The sequence below is a fragment of the Marmota monax genome, unplaced genomic scaffold, assembly GCF_021218885.2.
Source record: "Marmota monax isolate L192 unplaced genomic scaffold, Marmota_monax_Labrador192_F-V1.1 WCK01_AAM20220418_F8-fsc00041, whole genome shotgun sequence".
In the NCBI taxonomy this organism is placed as follows: domain Eukaryota; kingdom Metazoa; phylum Chordata; class Mammalia; order Rodentia; family Sciuridae; genus Marmota; species Marmota monax.
The window spans coordinates 12,862,550-12,882,835 of NW_026695238.1; the positions used below are offsets into that span (position 1 = coordinate 12,862,550).

Genomic DNA, 20,286 nt, shown 5'->3' on the forward strand with positions numbered 1-20,286 from the left:
TTTTATTTTTAAACAGGGTCTCAGTAAGTTGCTTAGGGCATCATTACATTGCCTTGAACTTCCAATCCTTCTGCCTTAAGCTCCCAAGTCACTTGGATTACAGGTGTGAGCCATTGTACCCAATGTTTTGTTTGCATTCTTAATGGCTGCCATTCTGACAGGAGCAATCAGAAATCTCAGTGCAGTTTTGATTTGCATTTCCCTAATGCCAGGATGTTGAACATATTTCATATATTTGTTGACCACTTTTATTTATTTATTTTATTTTTATTATTGCTTTCTTGGCACCAGGGATTGAACCCAGGGGCACTTAACCACTAAGCCACATCCCCAACCCTTTTTATTTTTTATTTTGAGACAGGATATTGCTAAGTTCCTTAGGGTCTCGCTAGGTTGCTGAGGCTGGCTTTGAACTTGTGATCCTCCTGCCTCAGCCTTCCAAGTTGCTGGGATTAACAGGTCACCGTGCCTGGCCTCAGGCTCTTCTTTTAAAAGATATTTTATACAAATATACCATAATGAATCACTTACATAAACGATTAAAATGCACTAATTTAAAAATAATACTAGAAGGGACACAGGAGAACTGGCAAAGGAGTGGGGGAGAGGTGGGAAGAGATGGGAAGGGCATGAGGAGTGATTTGGGGTATGAGATTGGTCAAATAATGCTAAGTGCTTATATGAACACGGCATAAGGAATCTCACTATTATGTATGACCATAATGTACCAATAAAATTTTCAGAAACAAATAAAGGAATTTGGTGGGAAGGTATGTGGGGATGACATCGGTGATCACGACATGCTTTCTGGTGGTCTGTCAAATCTCAGGATCTTTAGGTTGTTTCCTTCTCCATTATCTGACCCATAGAACCATTGGGAAGCACCCTAGATCATAGACTTTGTATCTGCCTCCGCTTAAGCTTTTCTAAAATTATGTGTAGTGATGGCTAATTGAGGGTGCAAAGGGCAATTCTGTATGTGTGCGTGTGATACTGGGGTGTAAACCCGGAGGCACTTTACCAGTGAGCTACATCCCCAGCTCTTTTTAAAAATATTTTAAATTTTGAGACCAGGTTTCACTATGTTGCCCAGGCTGGTGTCAAACTTGCAATCCTCCTGGCTAAGGCAATTTTCATAGATGAATTTCCAGTAACTTTAAGATTGTGAATGAAGATTGTTGGATTTCCCAGAGATTTGGAGGCAGGCCTGGAGAGAAAACTGGCTTGGGGAGAAAGGCCTGAGGAGCTTTGCACAAGGCCTCAGATTAAAGGTACCGTCTCCATGACCTTCTGTTTGTCTCCTGCCTCTCTTGTATTTCTGCTGTGCTACTCAGACCCAGTTCTTTCATTTCAGTGACTTGGATTATAGGATTTATTGTACAAGAAGCCACAGTTTATTCAACCATTTCCCCCACTGAGGATAATTAGGTGACTTCTGCCTTTTGCAACAATAAATACTTCATTCAAAGTCAAGTGTGTAGAAGTGTATTGGTTGGATGGCAGGACGTCGGTGTTTACGTAACGATAGTCTAGCCATCCCACGCTGCTCTGGAAGACCGTTGTTTCATAATCCAGGTTCCAGTGTGTACCTGTCCTGTCCAGGGCGGTTTTGCTCCCTTGCTCTATTTGGCTTCCATCAACTCTCCATTGCTTTAATTATCCTCTTCATATCTCCATAGGAAGGTGTTTTACCATTCAGATGAATTCATTTCCTACCCTCATTGTCCTTCCTTCCTTCCTTCCTTCCTTCCTTCCTTCCTTCCTTCCTTCCGGGCGCCTAGGTGTTCCAACACTGCGATACCCTGAGGCCCAGCCATCTTGACCCTCTTAGCATCTTACACTCCTGTGTTTATTAGGCTTGTAAAAAAGTTTGCATGTTCTTTCTTTTTGTTATCTGTCTATGGTCAGTTTATTTCATACACTAAAGTTACCTAAACTTCAGGAGGGATAAGAGTAAATGTAACACTTCACTACCATACTTCACTGGCAGAGACTTCCTAAAGTACCTCTGAGCATGCTTTGGGCATGTTTCCTTGGCATTTTAAAGTGTTCAAAACATATACCTCCAATATGTCATAGTCTTTTTTTCTTCCTAATTAAAAAAAAAAAATCATTGCTTTTTGTTCTTGTTCTGCTGGTGGCCAGGGATTTTCCACCATGCCTACGGTTAAGGCTGCATTGTGACGGGTTCGTTTTCCCCCCAAGAAAGCCAATGCACTTTAGAAGTGCTCTGAATTGGAAGCTCTTGGAATTGAGGAGCAGCTTAAACAACCTCAGTGCCTTGAGAAAGCTGGACTAACCAGTTTTAGAGAGACTCCAATGGCTGGTCTTCCAAGCAGCACAATCAGGGCTTTCATGTGAAGCCAGCCCACACCTGCCAGCCGTTCTGGAATCAGAGAGCCCAGCCCCTGGGATCCCAGAGGTCTGCCTCTCCTCCAGGAGCCCAGGACTCTTGGCAGCTCCATCCCACTTACTCCAGAGGAACGTCCCAGGTTGAAGAGGGACTGTTGGGGATGCAGCCCTGGTAAAGATGTCCCTGGGTTCAATCCCCAGTACAAGAAAAAATGAAAAAGTACATTGGTAATCCTGGATTATTGGAGGAGGATCAGAAAAGACAAATAAGCAAAAGGAAGAAAATGAGTCACCACCCATATTTAACCACTGTTCAAATTTGAACATCTATTCTTCCAAACATGTTCCCTTCTTTAGTTATTCAGGGAGCTTGGGTAAGAAATCTTTTTTTTTTTTTTTTTTGATACCAGGGATTGAACCCAGGGGCACTTTACCACTGAGCCACATCCCCTAGCCCCTTTTTATATCTTGTTTAGAGACAGGGTCTTTCTGAGTTGCTTAGGGCCTCACAAAGTTGCTGAGGCTGGCTTTGAACTTATGATCCTCCTGCCTCAGCCTCCCCAGCTGCTGGGATCTGTCATCTGTGGTGGTGTTATTTATTTATTTTTGCCCCAGCCCTTTTTATTATTATTATTTTAATTTTGAGACAAGGTCTTGCAAAGTTGCCCAGGCTGCCCTTGATCTTGATCCTCCTGTCTTGGCCTCCCAAGTAGCTGAGATTACAGGCCTGCACCACACACCACCACACTCAGACCCTATGTGTTGTTTTAAATGCCTTTCCTCTTTACCTTTGTCATGCTTTACACATCGGGGTCATCTGAAAGAGGAAAAGAGAAAAATAGATGGATATTTTATAGATTTTTTTTTTTTTTTTGGTACTAGGGATTGAACTCAGGGGCACCCAGCCACTGAGTCACATCCCCAGCCCTCTTTTGTATTTTATTCAGAGACAGGGTCTCACTGGGTTGCTTAGCGCCTTGCCATTCCTGAGGCTGGCTTTGAATTTGGTATCCTCCTGCCTTAGCCTCCCTAGCAGCTGGGATTACAGGCATATGCCACTGTGCCTGGCTATTTCATAGAATTTATTATAACTTTTGATGAATGTTTTTATACAGTTTTAGTTGTTTCCAAAGAAGTAGTTCATAAATAATCAACTAATACAATGGCCTACCTAAACACATCTGATATAGCAAACAAACAGGAGTTGGAGCCGTGGTGCAGCATGTAATACCTAGCTACTTGGAAGGTTAAGGCAGGAGGATTGCAAGTTTGAGACCAGCCTGGGAAACTTAGTGAGACCCTGTCTCAAAAAAAAAAAAAAAAAGAGTGGCGATGTCACAGAAGAACAGATGTCTCCGGAGAAGGGTCCGAGGAGTTCCCAGTAAAGAGGGGGATCTCAACTCAGGAACAGTGGGGTTCTTGGCATATATAACAGAAAAAAAATTCAGCACAAGCCAGACAAAGGCATAGACAAGGTTTATTTAGCAAGGTAGATACACATTCAAGGGAGAATGTAGGCTGCCTTGAGAGTGAGAAGCAGCCCTCCCTTGGGCTGGGGTCCAACATTTATAGAAGGGCTGTATCCCAGGGCCCCTGCTGGAGTGGACCCAGGGTGGAGATGCACAATTTCCCCGCCAGTTTCCCCTGCCCTTGCATATTTCTCTCATTTTTTACAAGGGCATGGGCCAAGGGTGTGTTGCTCAAGATTTACTGCTATGCTTTCTACATCTCAATGGCTTGTGAGTGTTGCCTTTAAGATTCAGTGTTCCTCTCATTTTCCAAAATCCCTATCTCAGCGTGATGGAAGAACCACAGGGACCAGTAGTTTCTCCTCTCTGCTGTTGCCCAGGGAGGGCTGTGAGGAAAAGGCTGATGCAGGACAGGTTAAATCTGTGGTCTAGACTTGAGTTTGGTGCCAATGAGATCAAAGGATACAGAATTCACTGTGTTAAACTATGAGTGTTCCTAGAAGATTCTGATTTTAGGGCAGGGACAGCAATTTTATAAAATGGGAAAAATTTCTTGCTTTACTCCTTTTATTTGTGCTTTGAGGTTCCTTTTCCAATAGTAGAAGGTTGTAACTCACAGTTAGCAGTGTAGACACGAGGCTCTACATGGGTCTTGCTTTTGCAGTGCCACATCTTGTCTTGGGCACATAAATGGCACATAAATAAATTACCTATTACTGTGGTGATAAGATGTGAACTAACCCTCCTTAAGTGGTAGGAATTCCAAGAATTCTGCTAAGTGAGCCATAGCACTCAGCCCCTCTACTTTCTTGACCAAGAGTCAATGGCAGTCGAGTGCTAGTAACTAAATTTGGGTCCTGGTCACAACCTGGCTGCAGCACATGGCCATCTGGACTCACAAAAACCAATCAGATTCCCTGCAACTGCTGGGACACCTTCTTGGTCCTGGGGTTCCCTTCCTCTTTCCAGCTGTGGCAGAGGCACCCTGAATCTGTGTCTGGGAGAACAGAGGGTCCCCACTGGGTGAGTCACTCCGACCTACACTGCAGGAGGAACTTCCTTGTCCTTCCAATTTGAGCTTTTTCAATCCAGTTCCATTCGGTGAAACCCAATGGACAGCCTCCTGACAGAGAGGTCTACAGGCAGCTCATGGAATTTTCTGCCTTTTGGAGGGGGAGGTACTGGGGAATGAACCCAGAGGGGCTTTACCACTGAGTCACACTCCCAGTTCTTCTTATTTTTTTATTTTGAGACAGAGTCTCACTAAGTTGCTGAGGCTGTCCTCCAACTTGCTATCCTCCTTGCTGGCATTACAGGCCTGTGCCATGGCTCCGACTACTTTTCTGCCTATTAGGTCCCCTGGGCTTCTGAAACCTCACTGATCTGGGATTTGCAGCATTTTGCTTCTGGCACTGCCGCAGGGCAAGACGGTGTTGGACTTCGTGTCTGGGTTTGGTGTGGGAAGACGCATGTTTGTTGCCTAGTACTGGTGTAAGTCAGTTCTCCTCTTTTTCTTGCTGGGATCTTTTTGTTCTCCCTTCCCTCTCGTACTCCTGAAGAAGACATGGGTAATACCAGCATAATTTCTGCTGACAGCTCCTTAGGAAAAAAAATTAGAAAAATGGTCTGATTCCTGTTTTGCCCCCATGGTTAGAAAGATAATGCGTTATTGCTGCAATGCTGCTTGACCACTGTGTGTACTGGGGTCTGAGGGAAGGTGGCCAACAAATGGCTCTTTAAATGATTCTGTTGTTACAGAGCGTGGGTCTGCCCAGAGCTGCGGCGCCATGGCTGTCCTTGCCCACCTCGGTTCTTGCAATCATCCCAGAAAGATTTCGTGTTGCTCAGATTTGGAGTAAGCAGGCTTGAGTTTATATTAGAGGGGATGGAGAAAGGGAAAAGGGGACACTCTCAAGGGAGAGTGGTGGGTCTTCTTAGAAGGAAGGAAGGCATGCCTCCCCTTCTTTCCAGTGTTTGGGGAGTCCCAGGGAAGCTTCCACAGACCCCTGCGCACCTCCTACAGGTCCACCTCTTGACTTTTGACTGACAGCAGGATGACATTAGACTTTGAAGTTTCCACTGCCATGACAACTCTAGGTCACTTTGGCCCATGCTGACTGGTTCTAATTGTTCTTATAGATTTTATGGTTAGGGGCAATTATCTGGTCTGTGTAAGGGTCACAGAAGTCTACCTGCTTCAGGGTATTTGGGGCCTGCATTTCTCCTGCAGATAACAGGTTGTTTCCTGAGGAATGGAACATGTCCTATCAACTTAATCCAAGCAAGGCTTCAGGTAAATTGCTTTTTTGAAAAAAGAAAAAGACGAAACATGTGAGGGTTGGCACAGGGAGCTCAGTTTATAGAATTATCCCCTTAACCTTGTATTCTCATTGCTCCTATGTGTCTGCTCCCCCACAATGCCATCATCCAGAAGGCTGGCGGCCAGGCAGATGAATTCCCTGTATCTGAGCGTTTCTAAACCTTCATGAGGAAGAGAAAAGGGGAACTCAGTGCTCATGGTAGGAAGGAAGGACAGGAAGCAGAATGAACCCCCAAGTTGGGATCTGAATATAATGAGGCGATGCCATCTTTGCCATTACCACTACCACCCCCCTCTTCAAAAAAAATTATACTTCGACTTCCTAATAAGCTCAGTTCCACCTCAGTCTGAACCTGGGCCAGAGCCAGGAATGATCTCTTGCAAGACCCAACAGGGAACCCAATTTGGCTAGTTCCTGTAAGGGGAGCAGGGCAATTCCTCTGATGCAATGCCTGATAACCAGTTGCATCCTTAGGAGTTCATGGGCCATTTTCCATCTCAGACTTAATGATTTTGAAAAATAACTTCCCTTCTTTCAAGGGCCACCCACAGAGGATGACGGGCTGTTTGTTGCCCACTTGCTTCACAGCACCCAACCTGGGCAGGTGTGCAGGCTGTAATGAGTAGTCTCCTAACCACGGGGGAAAGGCCACTGGTGACTTACAAGGCTCAGGAGGAAGTGGGTCGTCTCCATCAGGAAAATCTGGCAGAGATGCAGGAACCAAATGCGGCCATCCCTCGTGTAGACCCTGGCTGGAACCCAAATCACGGGCACTTTCCTGGGCTGGGGCATTATTGCAGATGCAGACTGGCAAGTTCCAAGGAGGCAGATCATTATTAAGACAGGGGGATTTCAGGACAAAATTATGGAGAATACCATACCTAAATGTTATGATATCAGGTAACACGGAAGGGAATATGGAACAAGAAAGTAAAGCTTGCCTCCTGACCAAAGAGAACTAGAGAAGTTTTTGACCAAGTTCATTTGTTCCATACCTTATCGCCCCCATCATGCTCCCATCCAGCAGAAAGTAGCTGAACAATTCAAAGTCCCTATTCACTCTCATCACAAGATTATGCAATGAAATAAATTGACAATGGAGATCTGTAACAGAGGAAAAAAGCGTTTTTTGTTCTGTTTTTTAACTTCTTTTATTGGTGCTTTAACGTTCCATTTTCTATTAGCGCGCAGGTTGTACCTCACAGCTTGCTGTGTAGTGTCATATCTTGTCTTTGAGTTTGCTTGCACATAACAAGGTGCCGATTAAAGTAGTGATAAGATTTAAACTAACCCTTGTTGATTAAGTTGTAGGAATTTAAGAACACCCAAGGGGCGCCCTCTGTTTTTTTGACCAGGAGTAACCCTTTGCTAATTTTAGTCCCAAGTTCTCCATCCAGAGGATGTTTGCGCCTGCATAAGACAGGCCCACCTCTCCATGTGATGACATGCAGGAAGAACGGTGCTTTTAAGTATCTGCAGGGGGGAGGCAGATGGGCTCTGTGCCAACGGCCTCTGGCTCTTGGTCTTCTAGTTTCCACTAAAGACTGTTCCCCACCCTGCACCTTGTCTGTCAAGTCTTTGGCAATCCAGCCCAAGTAGCCACATCTGGGTCCAGCAACAATTAGGAAGAATTGCCTCAAGAAATTTAAGCCATGCGCCTGGGGTTGTAGCTCAGTGGGAAAGCGCTTGCCTAGCTCGCTTAAGATCTTGGGATCCATCCCCAGCTTTGCAAAAAACAACAAAAACAAACAAACAAACAAAAAAACAAACAAAACCCCCCTTAAGTCATTAGTCCCAAAGGCTGCTTGGGGAAAGTAGGAATGACAGCAGTCTAGCAACCCACTCCCAAGGGAAGAAATGCCCCAAAGCTAGTGTCTTACTGATTATTATAGTTTTAAGGTGATTGCACATAATAACCATGTTGGTTTATTGGTTTCTTTGACTTACAGTTCAAATTGCCTTAATATTTGGTGCAAGGATATTAGACTATGTCTTCAATATGTGTGAAGGTAAATTTGATTTCCTCGAACGGCTCTCAGATGATTTGCTCCTGTATATCATTTCTTATCTGGATCTTGAAGACATTGCCAGGCTTTCTCAAACATCACACAGATTTGCAAAGGTAACATTATTTTGTATTTACGTAGAATTTTCCCTGCATTCTCCTGATACTTTTTTCTTTGATAGAGCTTCGGATTCAACACCAGGGACTCACACCTGTAGGAAAGTGCACTTCCACTGAGCTCAGCCCCAGCCCTTCTATTTGCATTTATTTCAACAATGATTTGTTGAGTGCTGACTCTGTGATGGAACTTGTCCCAGGCACACAAGCAGCAGATGATGAAGCAGTATTTCTGCTCTTGAGGGAACTTAAAGTCTAATAGGAGATGTTCATGCAGATACAGGCCATTACAACATAGGGTGACAGAATACAAAGTGATGTCCTCTTCTGGCTTCATCGAAGTGGGTTACTTTATCTGGATTTTGATTGGACATAGGAGTTTGACAGATGGTCAGGTTGACTGGGGACATTCCAAGGCAAGGAAGAGCTCAGGCAGAGATGTGGTGGCTTAGCAGAAAAATGCGAGGCGTGACAGCCCCACATCCGCTCCTGTTCCCTGAGTCACAGCCTTTGCTGATTTACCTGTCTCCCAGTAGGTGTGTTCTGCATGGCCACTGAGTGCCCCTTGTGCCCTTCCCCCAGGCTGCCCAGAGGGACCCCTGCTACTTTGAAACCTTACACAGAGTGTACTCACACTAGAACAGAACACAGTTGGTGCCACTTTCAGCCAGAGTCAGGACAAGATCTTTGGTTCTGTGGCTTCATCTGTTCCTTCAGTTCTAGACCCTCTCCCCACAGCCACACTCACTTTTCATTAAACCCCTTCTTGGCCTAAGTTAATCAGAATCGGAGACTGTTGCTTGTATTGGAAGAAACTTAATGAGCTGGGTGTTTAGCTGTGAAGCATGAGGGTAGTGTCCGTTTTCAAAAGAACATACAACGTTTTCCAAGATGATTCAGACCATAATCTTGCCTAAAATTCAACATTTTTTCACAGTTCAATTTCTTGATTATTAAAATTCTTTTAAAATTATATAATCTGTATTAGTTACAATACATAATTTCTTTGTTTGTTTGTTTGTTTGTTTGTGGGGCTGGGATTGAACCCAGAGCCTTGTCATTGGAGGCAAGCAGTCTACCAACTGAGCTATATCCCCAGCCCCTTACATAATTTCTTTAGAAATACATATATATACATGTATATATATTTTAACTTGATCTACCCCCTAAAAATAGAGGGCCAGAAACAAGTATTAAGAGTAATCATTGGGCTGGGGTTGTGGCTTAGTGATAGAGCACTGGCCTAGCACGTGCGAGGCCCTGGGTCAATCCTCAGCACCACATAAAAATAAATAAAATATTGTATCCAACTACAACTAAAAAATAAATATTAAAAAAAGATTCTTTAAAAAAAAGAGTAAAAAAAAAAAAAGAGCAATCATAATTGTGTGTGTGTGTGTGTGTGTATGTGTGTGATACTGGGGGTTGAACCAAGGGGCACTCTACCACTGAGCTGTGTCCCCATCCCTTTTTATATTTTTATTTTGAGACAGTTTCTCACTAAGTTGCCCAGGCTGGCTTGAATTTGCCAACTCCCTGCCTTAGCCTCTCAAGTTGCTAGGATTACAGGTGTGCATAGTGCCCACCTTTTCTTCTTCCCATTAAGAAAAAGTTCATTAAAGTTGAGACGTTACACTTGCTGCTGGTAAGAAGCTGCTTAAAATTAGAGACTCTTAAGTAATAATAAAATACGCTGGTGGGGGTCTGCTAAAAGATTCTGCCAGGCCTGGGTTTGCTCCTGGAAGTGGAGGGAGTGGGGGAAAGAGCCAGCCCCTGCAGGTCTACTGTCATTTATCCCTCACTGGAGCTGCCGGCTCCCCTCCAAGTTCAACTCACTTCCCCTCTCACTCTCTCCTTCACGCTCTGCCATTATTCTAGCCTCGTCTTGGAAACATCCTCCGTAATTCTACTTTACAGTCAGGCTTCGGGTGTCCTTGCAGAGCAGAATTATCAGGAGACAGCCCGGGCTCAGGGCTGTGGCATTTTTCTTTCTGTGTGATATGAACCCTGTGTTTCTGTTGTCAAGCTGAGTTTTATCTGGGTTCCATTTTCCTGCTGTGTCCCTTCATTTATCAATTATTTTCACTTAGCTACTTATATTAATGAAAAAAAATTTATTACCAAATTGTGTAAGACGTTTCCTCTGCGCTCAGGGAGCGGGGGCTCTTGTATTCAAGGTCAGCCCTCCGGCCTAGCTCCAGGGCCCAACCCGGACTTCACTTATCTCCTGTCTCTTCTGTTTGTTGTTCAGCTCCTTCAGGGGCTTCTCCAGTGTCACATCTTACACAACCATTTGTTGCAAGTAAGCAACAGTACCATTAGTTAAAGTACACATTATTTGGATTTCATCAGTTTTTCTCCTAATGTGTTTTCACTGTTTCAGAATCCAACCTTGCATTTAAACTCACATTATTTATTTATGTTTTTTAAAAATATTTTTTTAGTTATCCATGGGCACAATATCTTTATTTTGTTTATTTATTTTTATTTGGTGCTGAGGATCAAACCCAGGGTCTCACACATTCGAGGCGAGTGCTCTACCCCTGAGCCACAACCCCAGCCCCATTTATTTATTTATGTTTTTGAGACAGGGTCTTGCTAAGTTGCTTACAGCCTCACTAAGTTGTTGAGGCTGGTTTTGAACTCGTGATTCTCCTGCCTCAGCCTCCCAAGTAGTGGGATACAGTCATTTATCACCACATCCAGCTTTTTAGTTTGAATTTTTAACTCTTTTTTGTGTGTGTGTGTGTTGGGGGGGGCGGGTACTAGGGATTGAACTCAGGGACACTCAACCACTGGACTACCTCTGAAGCCCTATTTTATTTTTTTAATTTTTTAATATTTATTTTTTAGTTTTTGGCAGACACAACATATTTGTTTGTATGTGGTGCTAAGGATTGAACCTGGGCCGCACGCATGCCAGGCGAGGGCGCTACCGCTTGAGCCACATCCCCAGCCCCTGAAGCCCTATTTAGAGACAGGGTCTCAATGAGTGCCTAGTGCCTCCTTTTTGCTGAGGCTGGCTTTGAACTCCTGACCCTCCTGCCTCAGCCTCCTGAGCTGCTGGGATTAAAGGAGTAGGTTACCCCATGGGTTTTTAACTCTTACTTTATTTTTTTTCCCTCTCTGTACATTAATTTTCTCAAATCAGCCTCATCCTTCAGAAGACTATAGTAGGACTAAGTTTCCACCCTCTTAGTACCTCACATTTCCACAAGCCATATCCAGACATTTCTATCATGTAGTGTTGCTCCCTTCTCTAGGAATGTCCTCCTGGAAAATCCACTCTGACCTCCCAAATGGCCCTCAAGTGATATTTGTACTAACATGCCCCAGCTCAAGGGTGAGATGGTATCACTGAAATCTGTACATTCCTCTAGCAGAGTGCCTAGCCCAGAGTTAGCTCCCAGGATGTGGTCCCGAATGCTTCCAGAGAGGGGCAGCTGTATCCATTCTGTTTATATTTTGAAAAAGAAAATTGATTTGCACTACAGTGGTCAGATCAGAAATGTTTGAAAATTATACATCCTTGTATGTAGAACAAACGGTCATTCTTTCCATTTCTAACTCTCATTCCTTATTCTCTACCATATGACCAATGGTCTGTATGTCCTTCTGTATATACATAAGCATGTGTGTGAGATATTTGAATATAGAAAGTTTCCAAGACCAAACCCGACTCTATAGTGAAGAATTACCTGGGAAGTGTAAAGTCACGCTCAAGACCTGAATTGTGTGGGGTCCTTGGGGTGTAACCAGGGTGTAACCCCTGGTTCTTGAGAGTCATGGTGCCAGCCCACAGGGGAGGAGGGAAGTATCCACTTGTCATACTCACTGCCACAGCAATCAGAATCATCAACTGCCTGCCCTTTCTCTGATTCCATATTAATTAAGCCCCATGGGTGCGTCCATGGATGAGCGCCTGAAGACCTAGTAGGTCTGATGGCTATACTTTTCAGTGAAAAATTCTCTGAGAGCTTGGCTAACACCAGTTTGCCCTGAAAGGGGAGTCCAGTGTCTTGGTACATTGGAAAGGCAGAGTTCCATGCCTGTCTGACTGAGACCCAGCAAGTTGGACAAGATATGTGGGCACACGCCTGGTAGCCTGGTGTCTGGCGGGGGGGCGGGGGAGGCGGGGGGGGGCAGCAGGCCTTTTTCTGCAATCTCTAACAGAGCTGACCTGCAGAAAGCTCTGGTGTAGCTCACAGGGAAAGAACAGTCATAGTGGAGGTATAATTATAACCATCTTGCTTGTGGCTCAGGAATCACTGTGACACTCAGGGAGGAAGAAATGTCTCCCTGATACTTTTTGGCTGTGAAAAGACAGATTTTTCCTTGTGTCCAGCAACTCCCTGTGAACATGATTCCCAAGTCTGGCCCAGCAGGGGCAGCACCTAGGAAATAGGTGTAAATATCGGTGCTATGTCTAAACCTAATCTGGGAGGTTTGTGCAATCCCATTCTAAGGGCTCAGCCCAAGAATTTGACTGGAATTCTTTAAGATAAGATTTGATTTTTGTTTGTTTTTGTAATGGAGGGATATGCTACCACTGAGCTACATCCTCAGTCCTTTTTGTTTATTTTTTGAGACAAGGTTTCACTAAGTTGCTGAGGCTGACCTTGAACTTGCCTCAGGCTCTTGAGTTGCTGGGAGTACTGGCATGCATGCACCAAAGTGCCCAGTTTACCAATTGATTTTTGAATTGTATAGATAAAATATCTCTGCTGGGGATGTGACCCAGTGCTAGCTGGGTTCAGTTCCCTGCATTCCCATCCCCAAAGAAAATGTCTCAAGACTAAATAAAAGGCTAGAATCTCATGGGCTGTTGTTCTTGTCTTCACCGAGCACAGCACTGTGGTGTATTTAAATCAGCCTTAGAAGCCACGTCCTATGATGCACGCTGGTAATCCCAGCTCCTCGGGGAGGCTGTAGCAAGAGGGACAAAAGTTCAAGGCCAGCCTGGGCGACTTAGTGAGACCCTGTCTCAAAATAAGAAATAAAAAGAGCTGGGGGAAAAATTCAATGGTAGAACACCCCTGGGATCAATTCTCAGTACCGCCCCCACCCCCAAAAAAAGAAAGAAAGAAAGAAAAATCATTCATTTATTCAATCAATCAATTAATCAGCTCTAGGTCAGAGAGCTAAGTTGTTTTCTTAGCTCCTCCCCACCATAAGCTTTGGATAGCACTCTTTGCTCTCTCAACCGGTTTCCCCATTTGAAGGAGAGTTTGAACAAGAGGTTTTTTATAAACCCTAGGATTCCTTTCAATAGTTCATGGATGTCAACTTCATGCACCACCACCAGGGGGCAGTAGGCCCACGATTGTGTGTTTAGGTGCAAAGGGACCAGAGCCACAGGCTGGGTACCTGCTTTTTAAGCCCTGCAAACTGCCAGATAAGAGATCTCCAGAGTTTGGGAGTCTTTGTTGAAGGCATTTTACAGACATATTTATAAAACCAAATATATTTCAGTCTTAAATCTGATGAGCCATAAATGAAGTTACTCTAGTGGCAAATTTAACTGTTTTGAAATTCTTTCCTTTGACCCCAGACCTTGTTGTTTTCTCCCGTAATCTCTATTATGCAAGACACACTGATTCCTGAAATGTATTGTGCTAGTAATGGCTAGATCATCTATATTTGTGGTGGAGTTGGAGTTTAGATCTTTGAAAGGCAGTGTAGGCCATCCGTTTTGTGGTTTTTGTTTTGTTTTGTTTTGTTTTTGATATTGAGACATTTCCTAAGAGTTTTCACCTATTTATGTTTAGATTACGTAATCTGAGTGGAGAAATTCAACCTTGAAGGACTGTTGAAGGTGAGATAAGATAATGAATGGCCCGCCTGACCTAAAAATGTTATGGGGACTGTAAATATATGATTTGATGTCACTGTTTAACGATAACCTTCATCATGTGGATGTACTAGCTCTTGCAGAAAGTATCTGAAGCAATTATGCTCTACGACACTCTTCACTCTGACTGTAATTCATTCTTTCCCCTTATCTGAGTACTTTTAGAGTGCATGGAGTATAAAAGGATGCTGGCTGCTCTCTGTTGAAAGTGGGAGTAATGGTGTAGGAAGTGGAGATAACACTTGTAGGTTCTTCCTCTTCAGGAAGAAGCCGAGATGAGTGGGCACACAGCATGGCCAGGTGCTGGTTGGTGTGGGTGAGACGCAGGCAGTTTTGGGGTTGGGGGTTGCATAGAGAGGTGGGAGGGGCCGGCTAGGCCCCCTTATAGAAGATAATCTCTAGGATTCACGTGGCGTTGCAGTTTGGAAGGACAGGCAGAGATGGCAACAGGCAGAGCAGGGAAGAAGCAGGCACGGAGTTCAGCTCCCATGAATAGGTGGTATGTAGTGTGTGTGTGTGTGTGGGGGGGGCAATTGCAGGCTTCCATCCCAGAGTCTAGGACAGTTTGGCTTACCATAGGGGCATTGAGGCCTCCCACCCAGCATGGCCTTTGCAGTGTTTGGGGCCTGTGCCTGAGCTGCAGTGCTGCTCCTTCGACATGCACGCCTGTAGGTGAGACGGGAGGCCCTCGCTCTCTTCCCCTCCACGGGCTTGGGCTAGTAGCTCAGTGGAACATCTGGGATGGGCTGTGCCTTATGACAGTATGGGTGAGTCCAGTTCTCTTCAGTCTGGTCTCTATGAGCTACAGGGATAGGACATTCTAGAACTCTCTGAAACAAGGGTCAAAATTGTAATTGATACAAGACTTTGAATTTACCTTACTTTTTTTTTTTTTTTTTTTTAGGATTTGGGCTCTTTAGTTCTATTCTATCTTTAGATCTATTCCATCATCAGCACATTGCATTGTAATTCTTTCACTGTGAATCTATTTTCTTCAGTATTCTCTTGGCATCCCACATGGCTAACAAATACAGGTTCTAAAGGATTGTCTTTGATGGAAGGAGGACAGACAGATGATTTGGTACTTCACACTTTCAAATTCATCTACATGATGAATTGGACAAAAGAAGGTATATTTCCTGGTCTTAAATTCTGCGAACATAAGTGAATCAGTCACATTAGTCATTGTCCACCAATATGTGGCTCACTGACATACCTGTATTTGTATTTGACTTCTAATTTTCCATCCTGTGAATTGCTGGCTGTTCCTGACCTCCCAGACTCCAAGTCATAGCAACTGAAGGCTGAATTTCCACCTGGATGCCAATGGCCTTCGGGGCCTTTCTTTCTAGTGTCTTCTGAGAAATGGGTCTGGTAGCATGCTGTTCTCTCTCCCCTTCCTGCTCATTGATGGTATATATTCCAGGGGCTTTACATATGTTATCAATAATCCCCTCAGCAGTAAAAGTTTATTATCGTTTCTGTGCAATCACAGTAACTCCTGTTTATTGAATGGCTACTGTGTACTAGGCTCTGAAAGTACATAAGCTGATGTAATTCTCATAGCAGCTCTGTGGGATGTGTAGGGGTTCTCTTGTCCTGATTTTTAGAGGAGGAAATAGGAGCTTAGTTGAAGTTCACAGGTATGAAGCCTGGGCAGTCTCACTCCAAGGCTGATTGGTTGTTTTGTTTTATTTTGTTTTTTCCCAGTACTGGAAAGTGAACCCAGGACCTTACACATGTGGGACAGGTGCTGCATCACTAAGCTACATCCTCAGCCCTGCTGATGTTCTTAAATCACTAGATTCTGCTATTTAGATGGCCGAATGGAGGATCAGTATGGAGCCAGACGCAGAGAAATTTAATACATTCAGGATTACTTTATTAAGTGGCAGGGCCGGAATTCAAATATGTTTGCTAGTTAACTTGTCTGTGTTGGTACCTTGAGAATATAGGGGAAAGTTCAGTCTTCTAAGAGGGAGTTAAACCCGGGAAGGTAGCCAGGCATGGTGGTGCACAGCTGTAATCGCTACTACTTGGAATGCTGAGGCAGGAGAATCACAAGTTCAAGACCAGTATCAGCAATTTAATAAGACCCTGTCTCAAAATAAATAAATAAATAGATAGATAGAAAGGGCTGGGGATGTAGCTCAGTGGTAAATCACCCCTGCATTCTATCCTCAGTTCAACGGAAACAAAAAAGCATGGGGATATATTCGTTGCCTCGTAGACAAGGACTGCACCTTTGATAACTGCGCAAGTGTTATCTTCCTTGGGCCCGTGGAAGGTTCCATGAACAGGGGCGTGGAAATGCAGTCCTCACCCCTCCTTCTGCTCTTCCAGCAAGGTTCCTCTAAGGAGTTCTCTGTCCTTGCTCTTCTGCTGTTCTTTCTACCTTGAACTCTGTAGCTAGATGTTCGTCCCCACTGTGCCAATGAACTTACGCCTGTCAGAGTTGCTGTGGTACATCATCTTGCAAAGCACACAGTCAGGTCTTCAGTGTTTGTTTGTTCCCAGTGCTGGGAGTCAGACTCAGGGCCTGAGAGTGCTGGGGTGCTCAATGCCGAGCCATCCCAGCTCCCAGCAGTCAGTTCTCAGTTCCCCTCTTGATTGACTTTTCAGTAGCATTTGACATTTTGATTACTTTCCAGATCTTCTTTTTTTCTCAGTTTTCCTTGTTGAGGACTTTGCCACTTCCTGGGTGCTTCACGTGGAATGTCGTGGAAAGCTTCCTTAGACCACCTTCTCTATCTTCAGGCACACAGAGAGGATGGCACCTGATCCAGGGCTTTAAATACCATTGCCACTGAGCACCCTCAGCCATGTCCAGTCCACCTGGACTCCTTCCTTACTGTGAATCTAACTGCATGCTCAGTAACCCCACTAAGATACATTACAGACATTTTGAATTTAACAGGTCAAAACCAGACCAGATGTCTTGATTTCCCTACACACTTACCTATTTACACCACGTCAACCTCTCTCACAGCCCTATTTTTCCCAGTCATTGACGTCACTAATTTTGCTCAAGCCAAAAAACTCATCCTGAATTCTCTATCCTGGTACAAACGATTTAATTCATTAGCAAATCTGTGTGTGTGTGTGTGTGTGTGTGTGTGTGTGTGTTGGGTGGTACGGGGGATTGAATGCAGAGGCACTTAAGCAGTGAGCCACATCGCCAGCCCCCCCCCCCTTTTTTTTGAGACAGTCTCACTAAGTTACTTAGGGCCTCACTAAGTTGCTGAGGCTGGTCTTGAACTTGGCCATCCTCCTGCCTCAGCTTCCCAAGTTGCTGGGAACACTGCACCTAGCAAGAGGCGGTCTCTTGAGGTGGAACTTGTGCCTGACACACCTTCCTGCACATGAAGCCTTTGGTGGTGTTTCCCAGGCAGCAGGGGTTTGATGATGACCATGTGGGTGAGTGAATGACTTTCCTTAGCTGGTGTGTGCTGTGACCCACCTCTGGCTCTTTCCACCCGCAGCTGTGCACATCTGATATTCTGTGGGAGCAGATAGTGCAATCCTCCTGTGACACCATCACTTCTGACATGAGGGCCCTGGCAGAGGACATAGGCTGGAGACACATGTTCTTCACCAACAAGCTCCAGCTGCAGCGGCAGCTCCGCAAGAGGAAACAAATGCACGAGAGCCTCGGAGAGAATCAGCTATTTTAGAGACACCTTTGGCTGCCGGCAGGAAGCTCTGAGGCACCTCTGTGCTTCTCTTCAGGGTCCAAATCTTAAGAACAATGTTCCACTGATCCCAGAGTCTTTCGAAAAGAATAGAGGATTTGTACACAAATGCAGAACTTGGCCACCCAGTGCCCTGCTGGAACCACCATCCCTGTTACACTGAGGGCCAAGCTGTGGCCCTAGAACAAGGAGGTCAAGATAAGGAGCTTCGCAGGTCACTGTCTTCCCAACCCTGACGGTGCTCAGAACAGACACTTGTGCTGTACATCAACAAACAATAAACGATCATCAGCCAGTTTTATTATATCTATTGTATGTAGAATTTGAATGGGTGACTGGACTCTTGAATTTTTTCCTGGTGTTGTGTCATCTGAGTTGTCACTGGGTCAGAGATCCTAGAGAGGTCCTGAAAAGGAAGTGGTTGTCACTGGGACAGGGGTCTTACAGAGGTCCTGAAAGGGAAGTGGACCTCAACTCAGCCTGTGAGGGTCCCCTATGTCAAATCAGAAAGGAACTTAAGGGATGGGTCACAGTGAGGGGCAAACTGGTTTTATTAAGAGAATGCAAGGTGTGCACGTTCTAGGGGTTGGTAGGGCGCGGGCACTGGCGAGGAAGTGCTAGTCCCCCGAGCAACAGGTGTGTACGTGTAAGATCTATGGTACACAGACGTCATCGGAGAGGCCTCCCTTGTGTGCGTCCCTTGACATGCTAAATCAAAATCTCTGGGTTGTTTTTTTCTGTTTTTGATGAAAAATCTCTATTCATTTCCTCACCTGGGGGTTTCATTGTTGTGCTTTGCGAATTTTAACAGGATGACATTTGTGTGGCATTGAAGGTTCTATGGAGAGTGTGACATGGGGATGAAGTCATCAGATCTTAAAAATAGAAACCACAGGAAAGCCTATTTGTTGAGCAAAGCCCTCTCAGTCCTGTTTTTTGTTTTGTTTTGGTTTGTATGTTTTTTTAGGTCTAAGTCAGGAGAGAAGTTATTTATGAACACAGATAAGGTCTGATAATTGATTTATGAACCAAGTATATGGAATTGAAATTTAAATCTGGGGTTTTAAATCACATAAAAGTGGACTTAAATGATGGCTACTGTCACTTCATCCCATGTCTCCCTAGCTGTCCCCCTGCCTCCTAGTAGGTGGCTGAGTGTCCCCACTGAGAATTCAGGGCCAGGAGCTGGGGGAGGCGCTCTAGGTAAGTGCCTTCTCAATTTCGTTCCACTGGGTTTGTATTCTGTCCCCATCCCGTGGGGCCAGGGTGGCAGGCTCCATCCTCCCACATAGACACCCCTGACCCCGCGCTGAGTCGCGGCTGGGGAAGTCAAGATGCTCTGCTTCAGATGTCAGGCGTTCACTTCTGGGACTTCCTGGGGTTTAATAAGCCAGGCACTTCTCAGAAGGGATGTAGATAGCCACCACTTGATGACAGAGCTTTTTCCTTTTCTCTTTCTTTGTTGGTTTCCATCCTGTTAACATGGCCTAGGGGTGAAAACGATACAGTTTGGGGATAGAAAGTCATACTTCACTGAGAAGGGCATTTCAGCTTTCTCCCCTGCACCTCCGCTTCTGTACCCAGGGAACACGGAAAGGAAAGCGAGGAGCCGGAGACAGAGACCAGGCAGAGATCACACGAGAGTTTATTTGTCAGCTCTCCCGCTCCCTTGCTTTCCTTTCATTGGAACCGAAACCCAGGATCAGGTTCCCTGGTGTGCCTGCTCCCCTCTTTGAGGGTCACTGGGCATCCCCTGGCCCTGATCCGAATTCCATTGTGGGACCAGGCCCTCCATTCTGCCGAACACCCTCTCTGCACCCACCACAGGACATTCCAGCTAAGACGCCTGTCTCTGGACGACCTAAACGACCTGGGAAGTGACCGTTGATTGTCTGGCACACCCCAGGGTTACCGTGTGGTTGGGGACATCCCCAGCCACAGTTTCACAGCTATGGCTGGTCCCTACTGTCAACTGGGTCTGTAGGTGGTCTTTTATTCGGGTACTGGGTTTTGAGAAAAACCATTGACGGTGATTGGGAGTTGTTCCTGGTGAGACCTCTCGGCCTTGGGTTAATCCCTACTGCTTCTGCCCCCATGTTGTCCCAGCCGGGCACTCAAGTGTGCCTCTATAGGTTTTGCCCCCAGCAGTGGTAATGACCCCCTGACATAACCGTCCTCTTGACTGGGTGATACTAGAAATTGGGAGATGCCCCACCTCTAAACTCTCCTCCTGTATCTCACCATGGGTGACTCCTCATCCATTCCCTCCCATAGTCCTCTAGGCTGCCTCCTGGCTAACTAGGGTCTCTCTCTCCCACCCCAGACCTACCCCCCCCCCCAAAAAAAAAAAACCAAACTTATCCATTTGTGCAATCAGACCTGGGCTCAATATCCTTTGGACTCTAAATGGCTGCTTAACGGCACCCCAGATCCCAATATTATCAGGGATCTTTTCAACTATTGTGAGCTTTTGGGAAAA

The 20,286-nt window shown here is 45.2% G+C and overlaps 1 protein-coding gene across 1 annotated transcript in view; it reads left to right on the forward strand.

Moving 5' to 3' along the window:
* The window catches only part of Fbxo36 (F-box protein 36), a 71,201-nt gene extending 52,305 nt beyond the window's left edge, over positions 1 to 18,896 (forward strand). Inside the window, exons 3-4 of the mRNA XM_046439953.2 lie at positions 8,092 to 8,264; positions 17,598 to 18,896. Of these exons, the coding sequence (XP_046295909.1) occupies positions 8,092 to 8,264; positions 17,598 to 17,789 (365 nt within the window). The 3' untranslated portion in view covers positions 17,790 to 18,896. The remainder of the gene's footprint in view (positions 1 to 8,091; positions 8,265 to 17,597) is intronic.
* Positions 18,897 to 20,286: the final 1,390 nt, after the last annotated feature.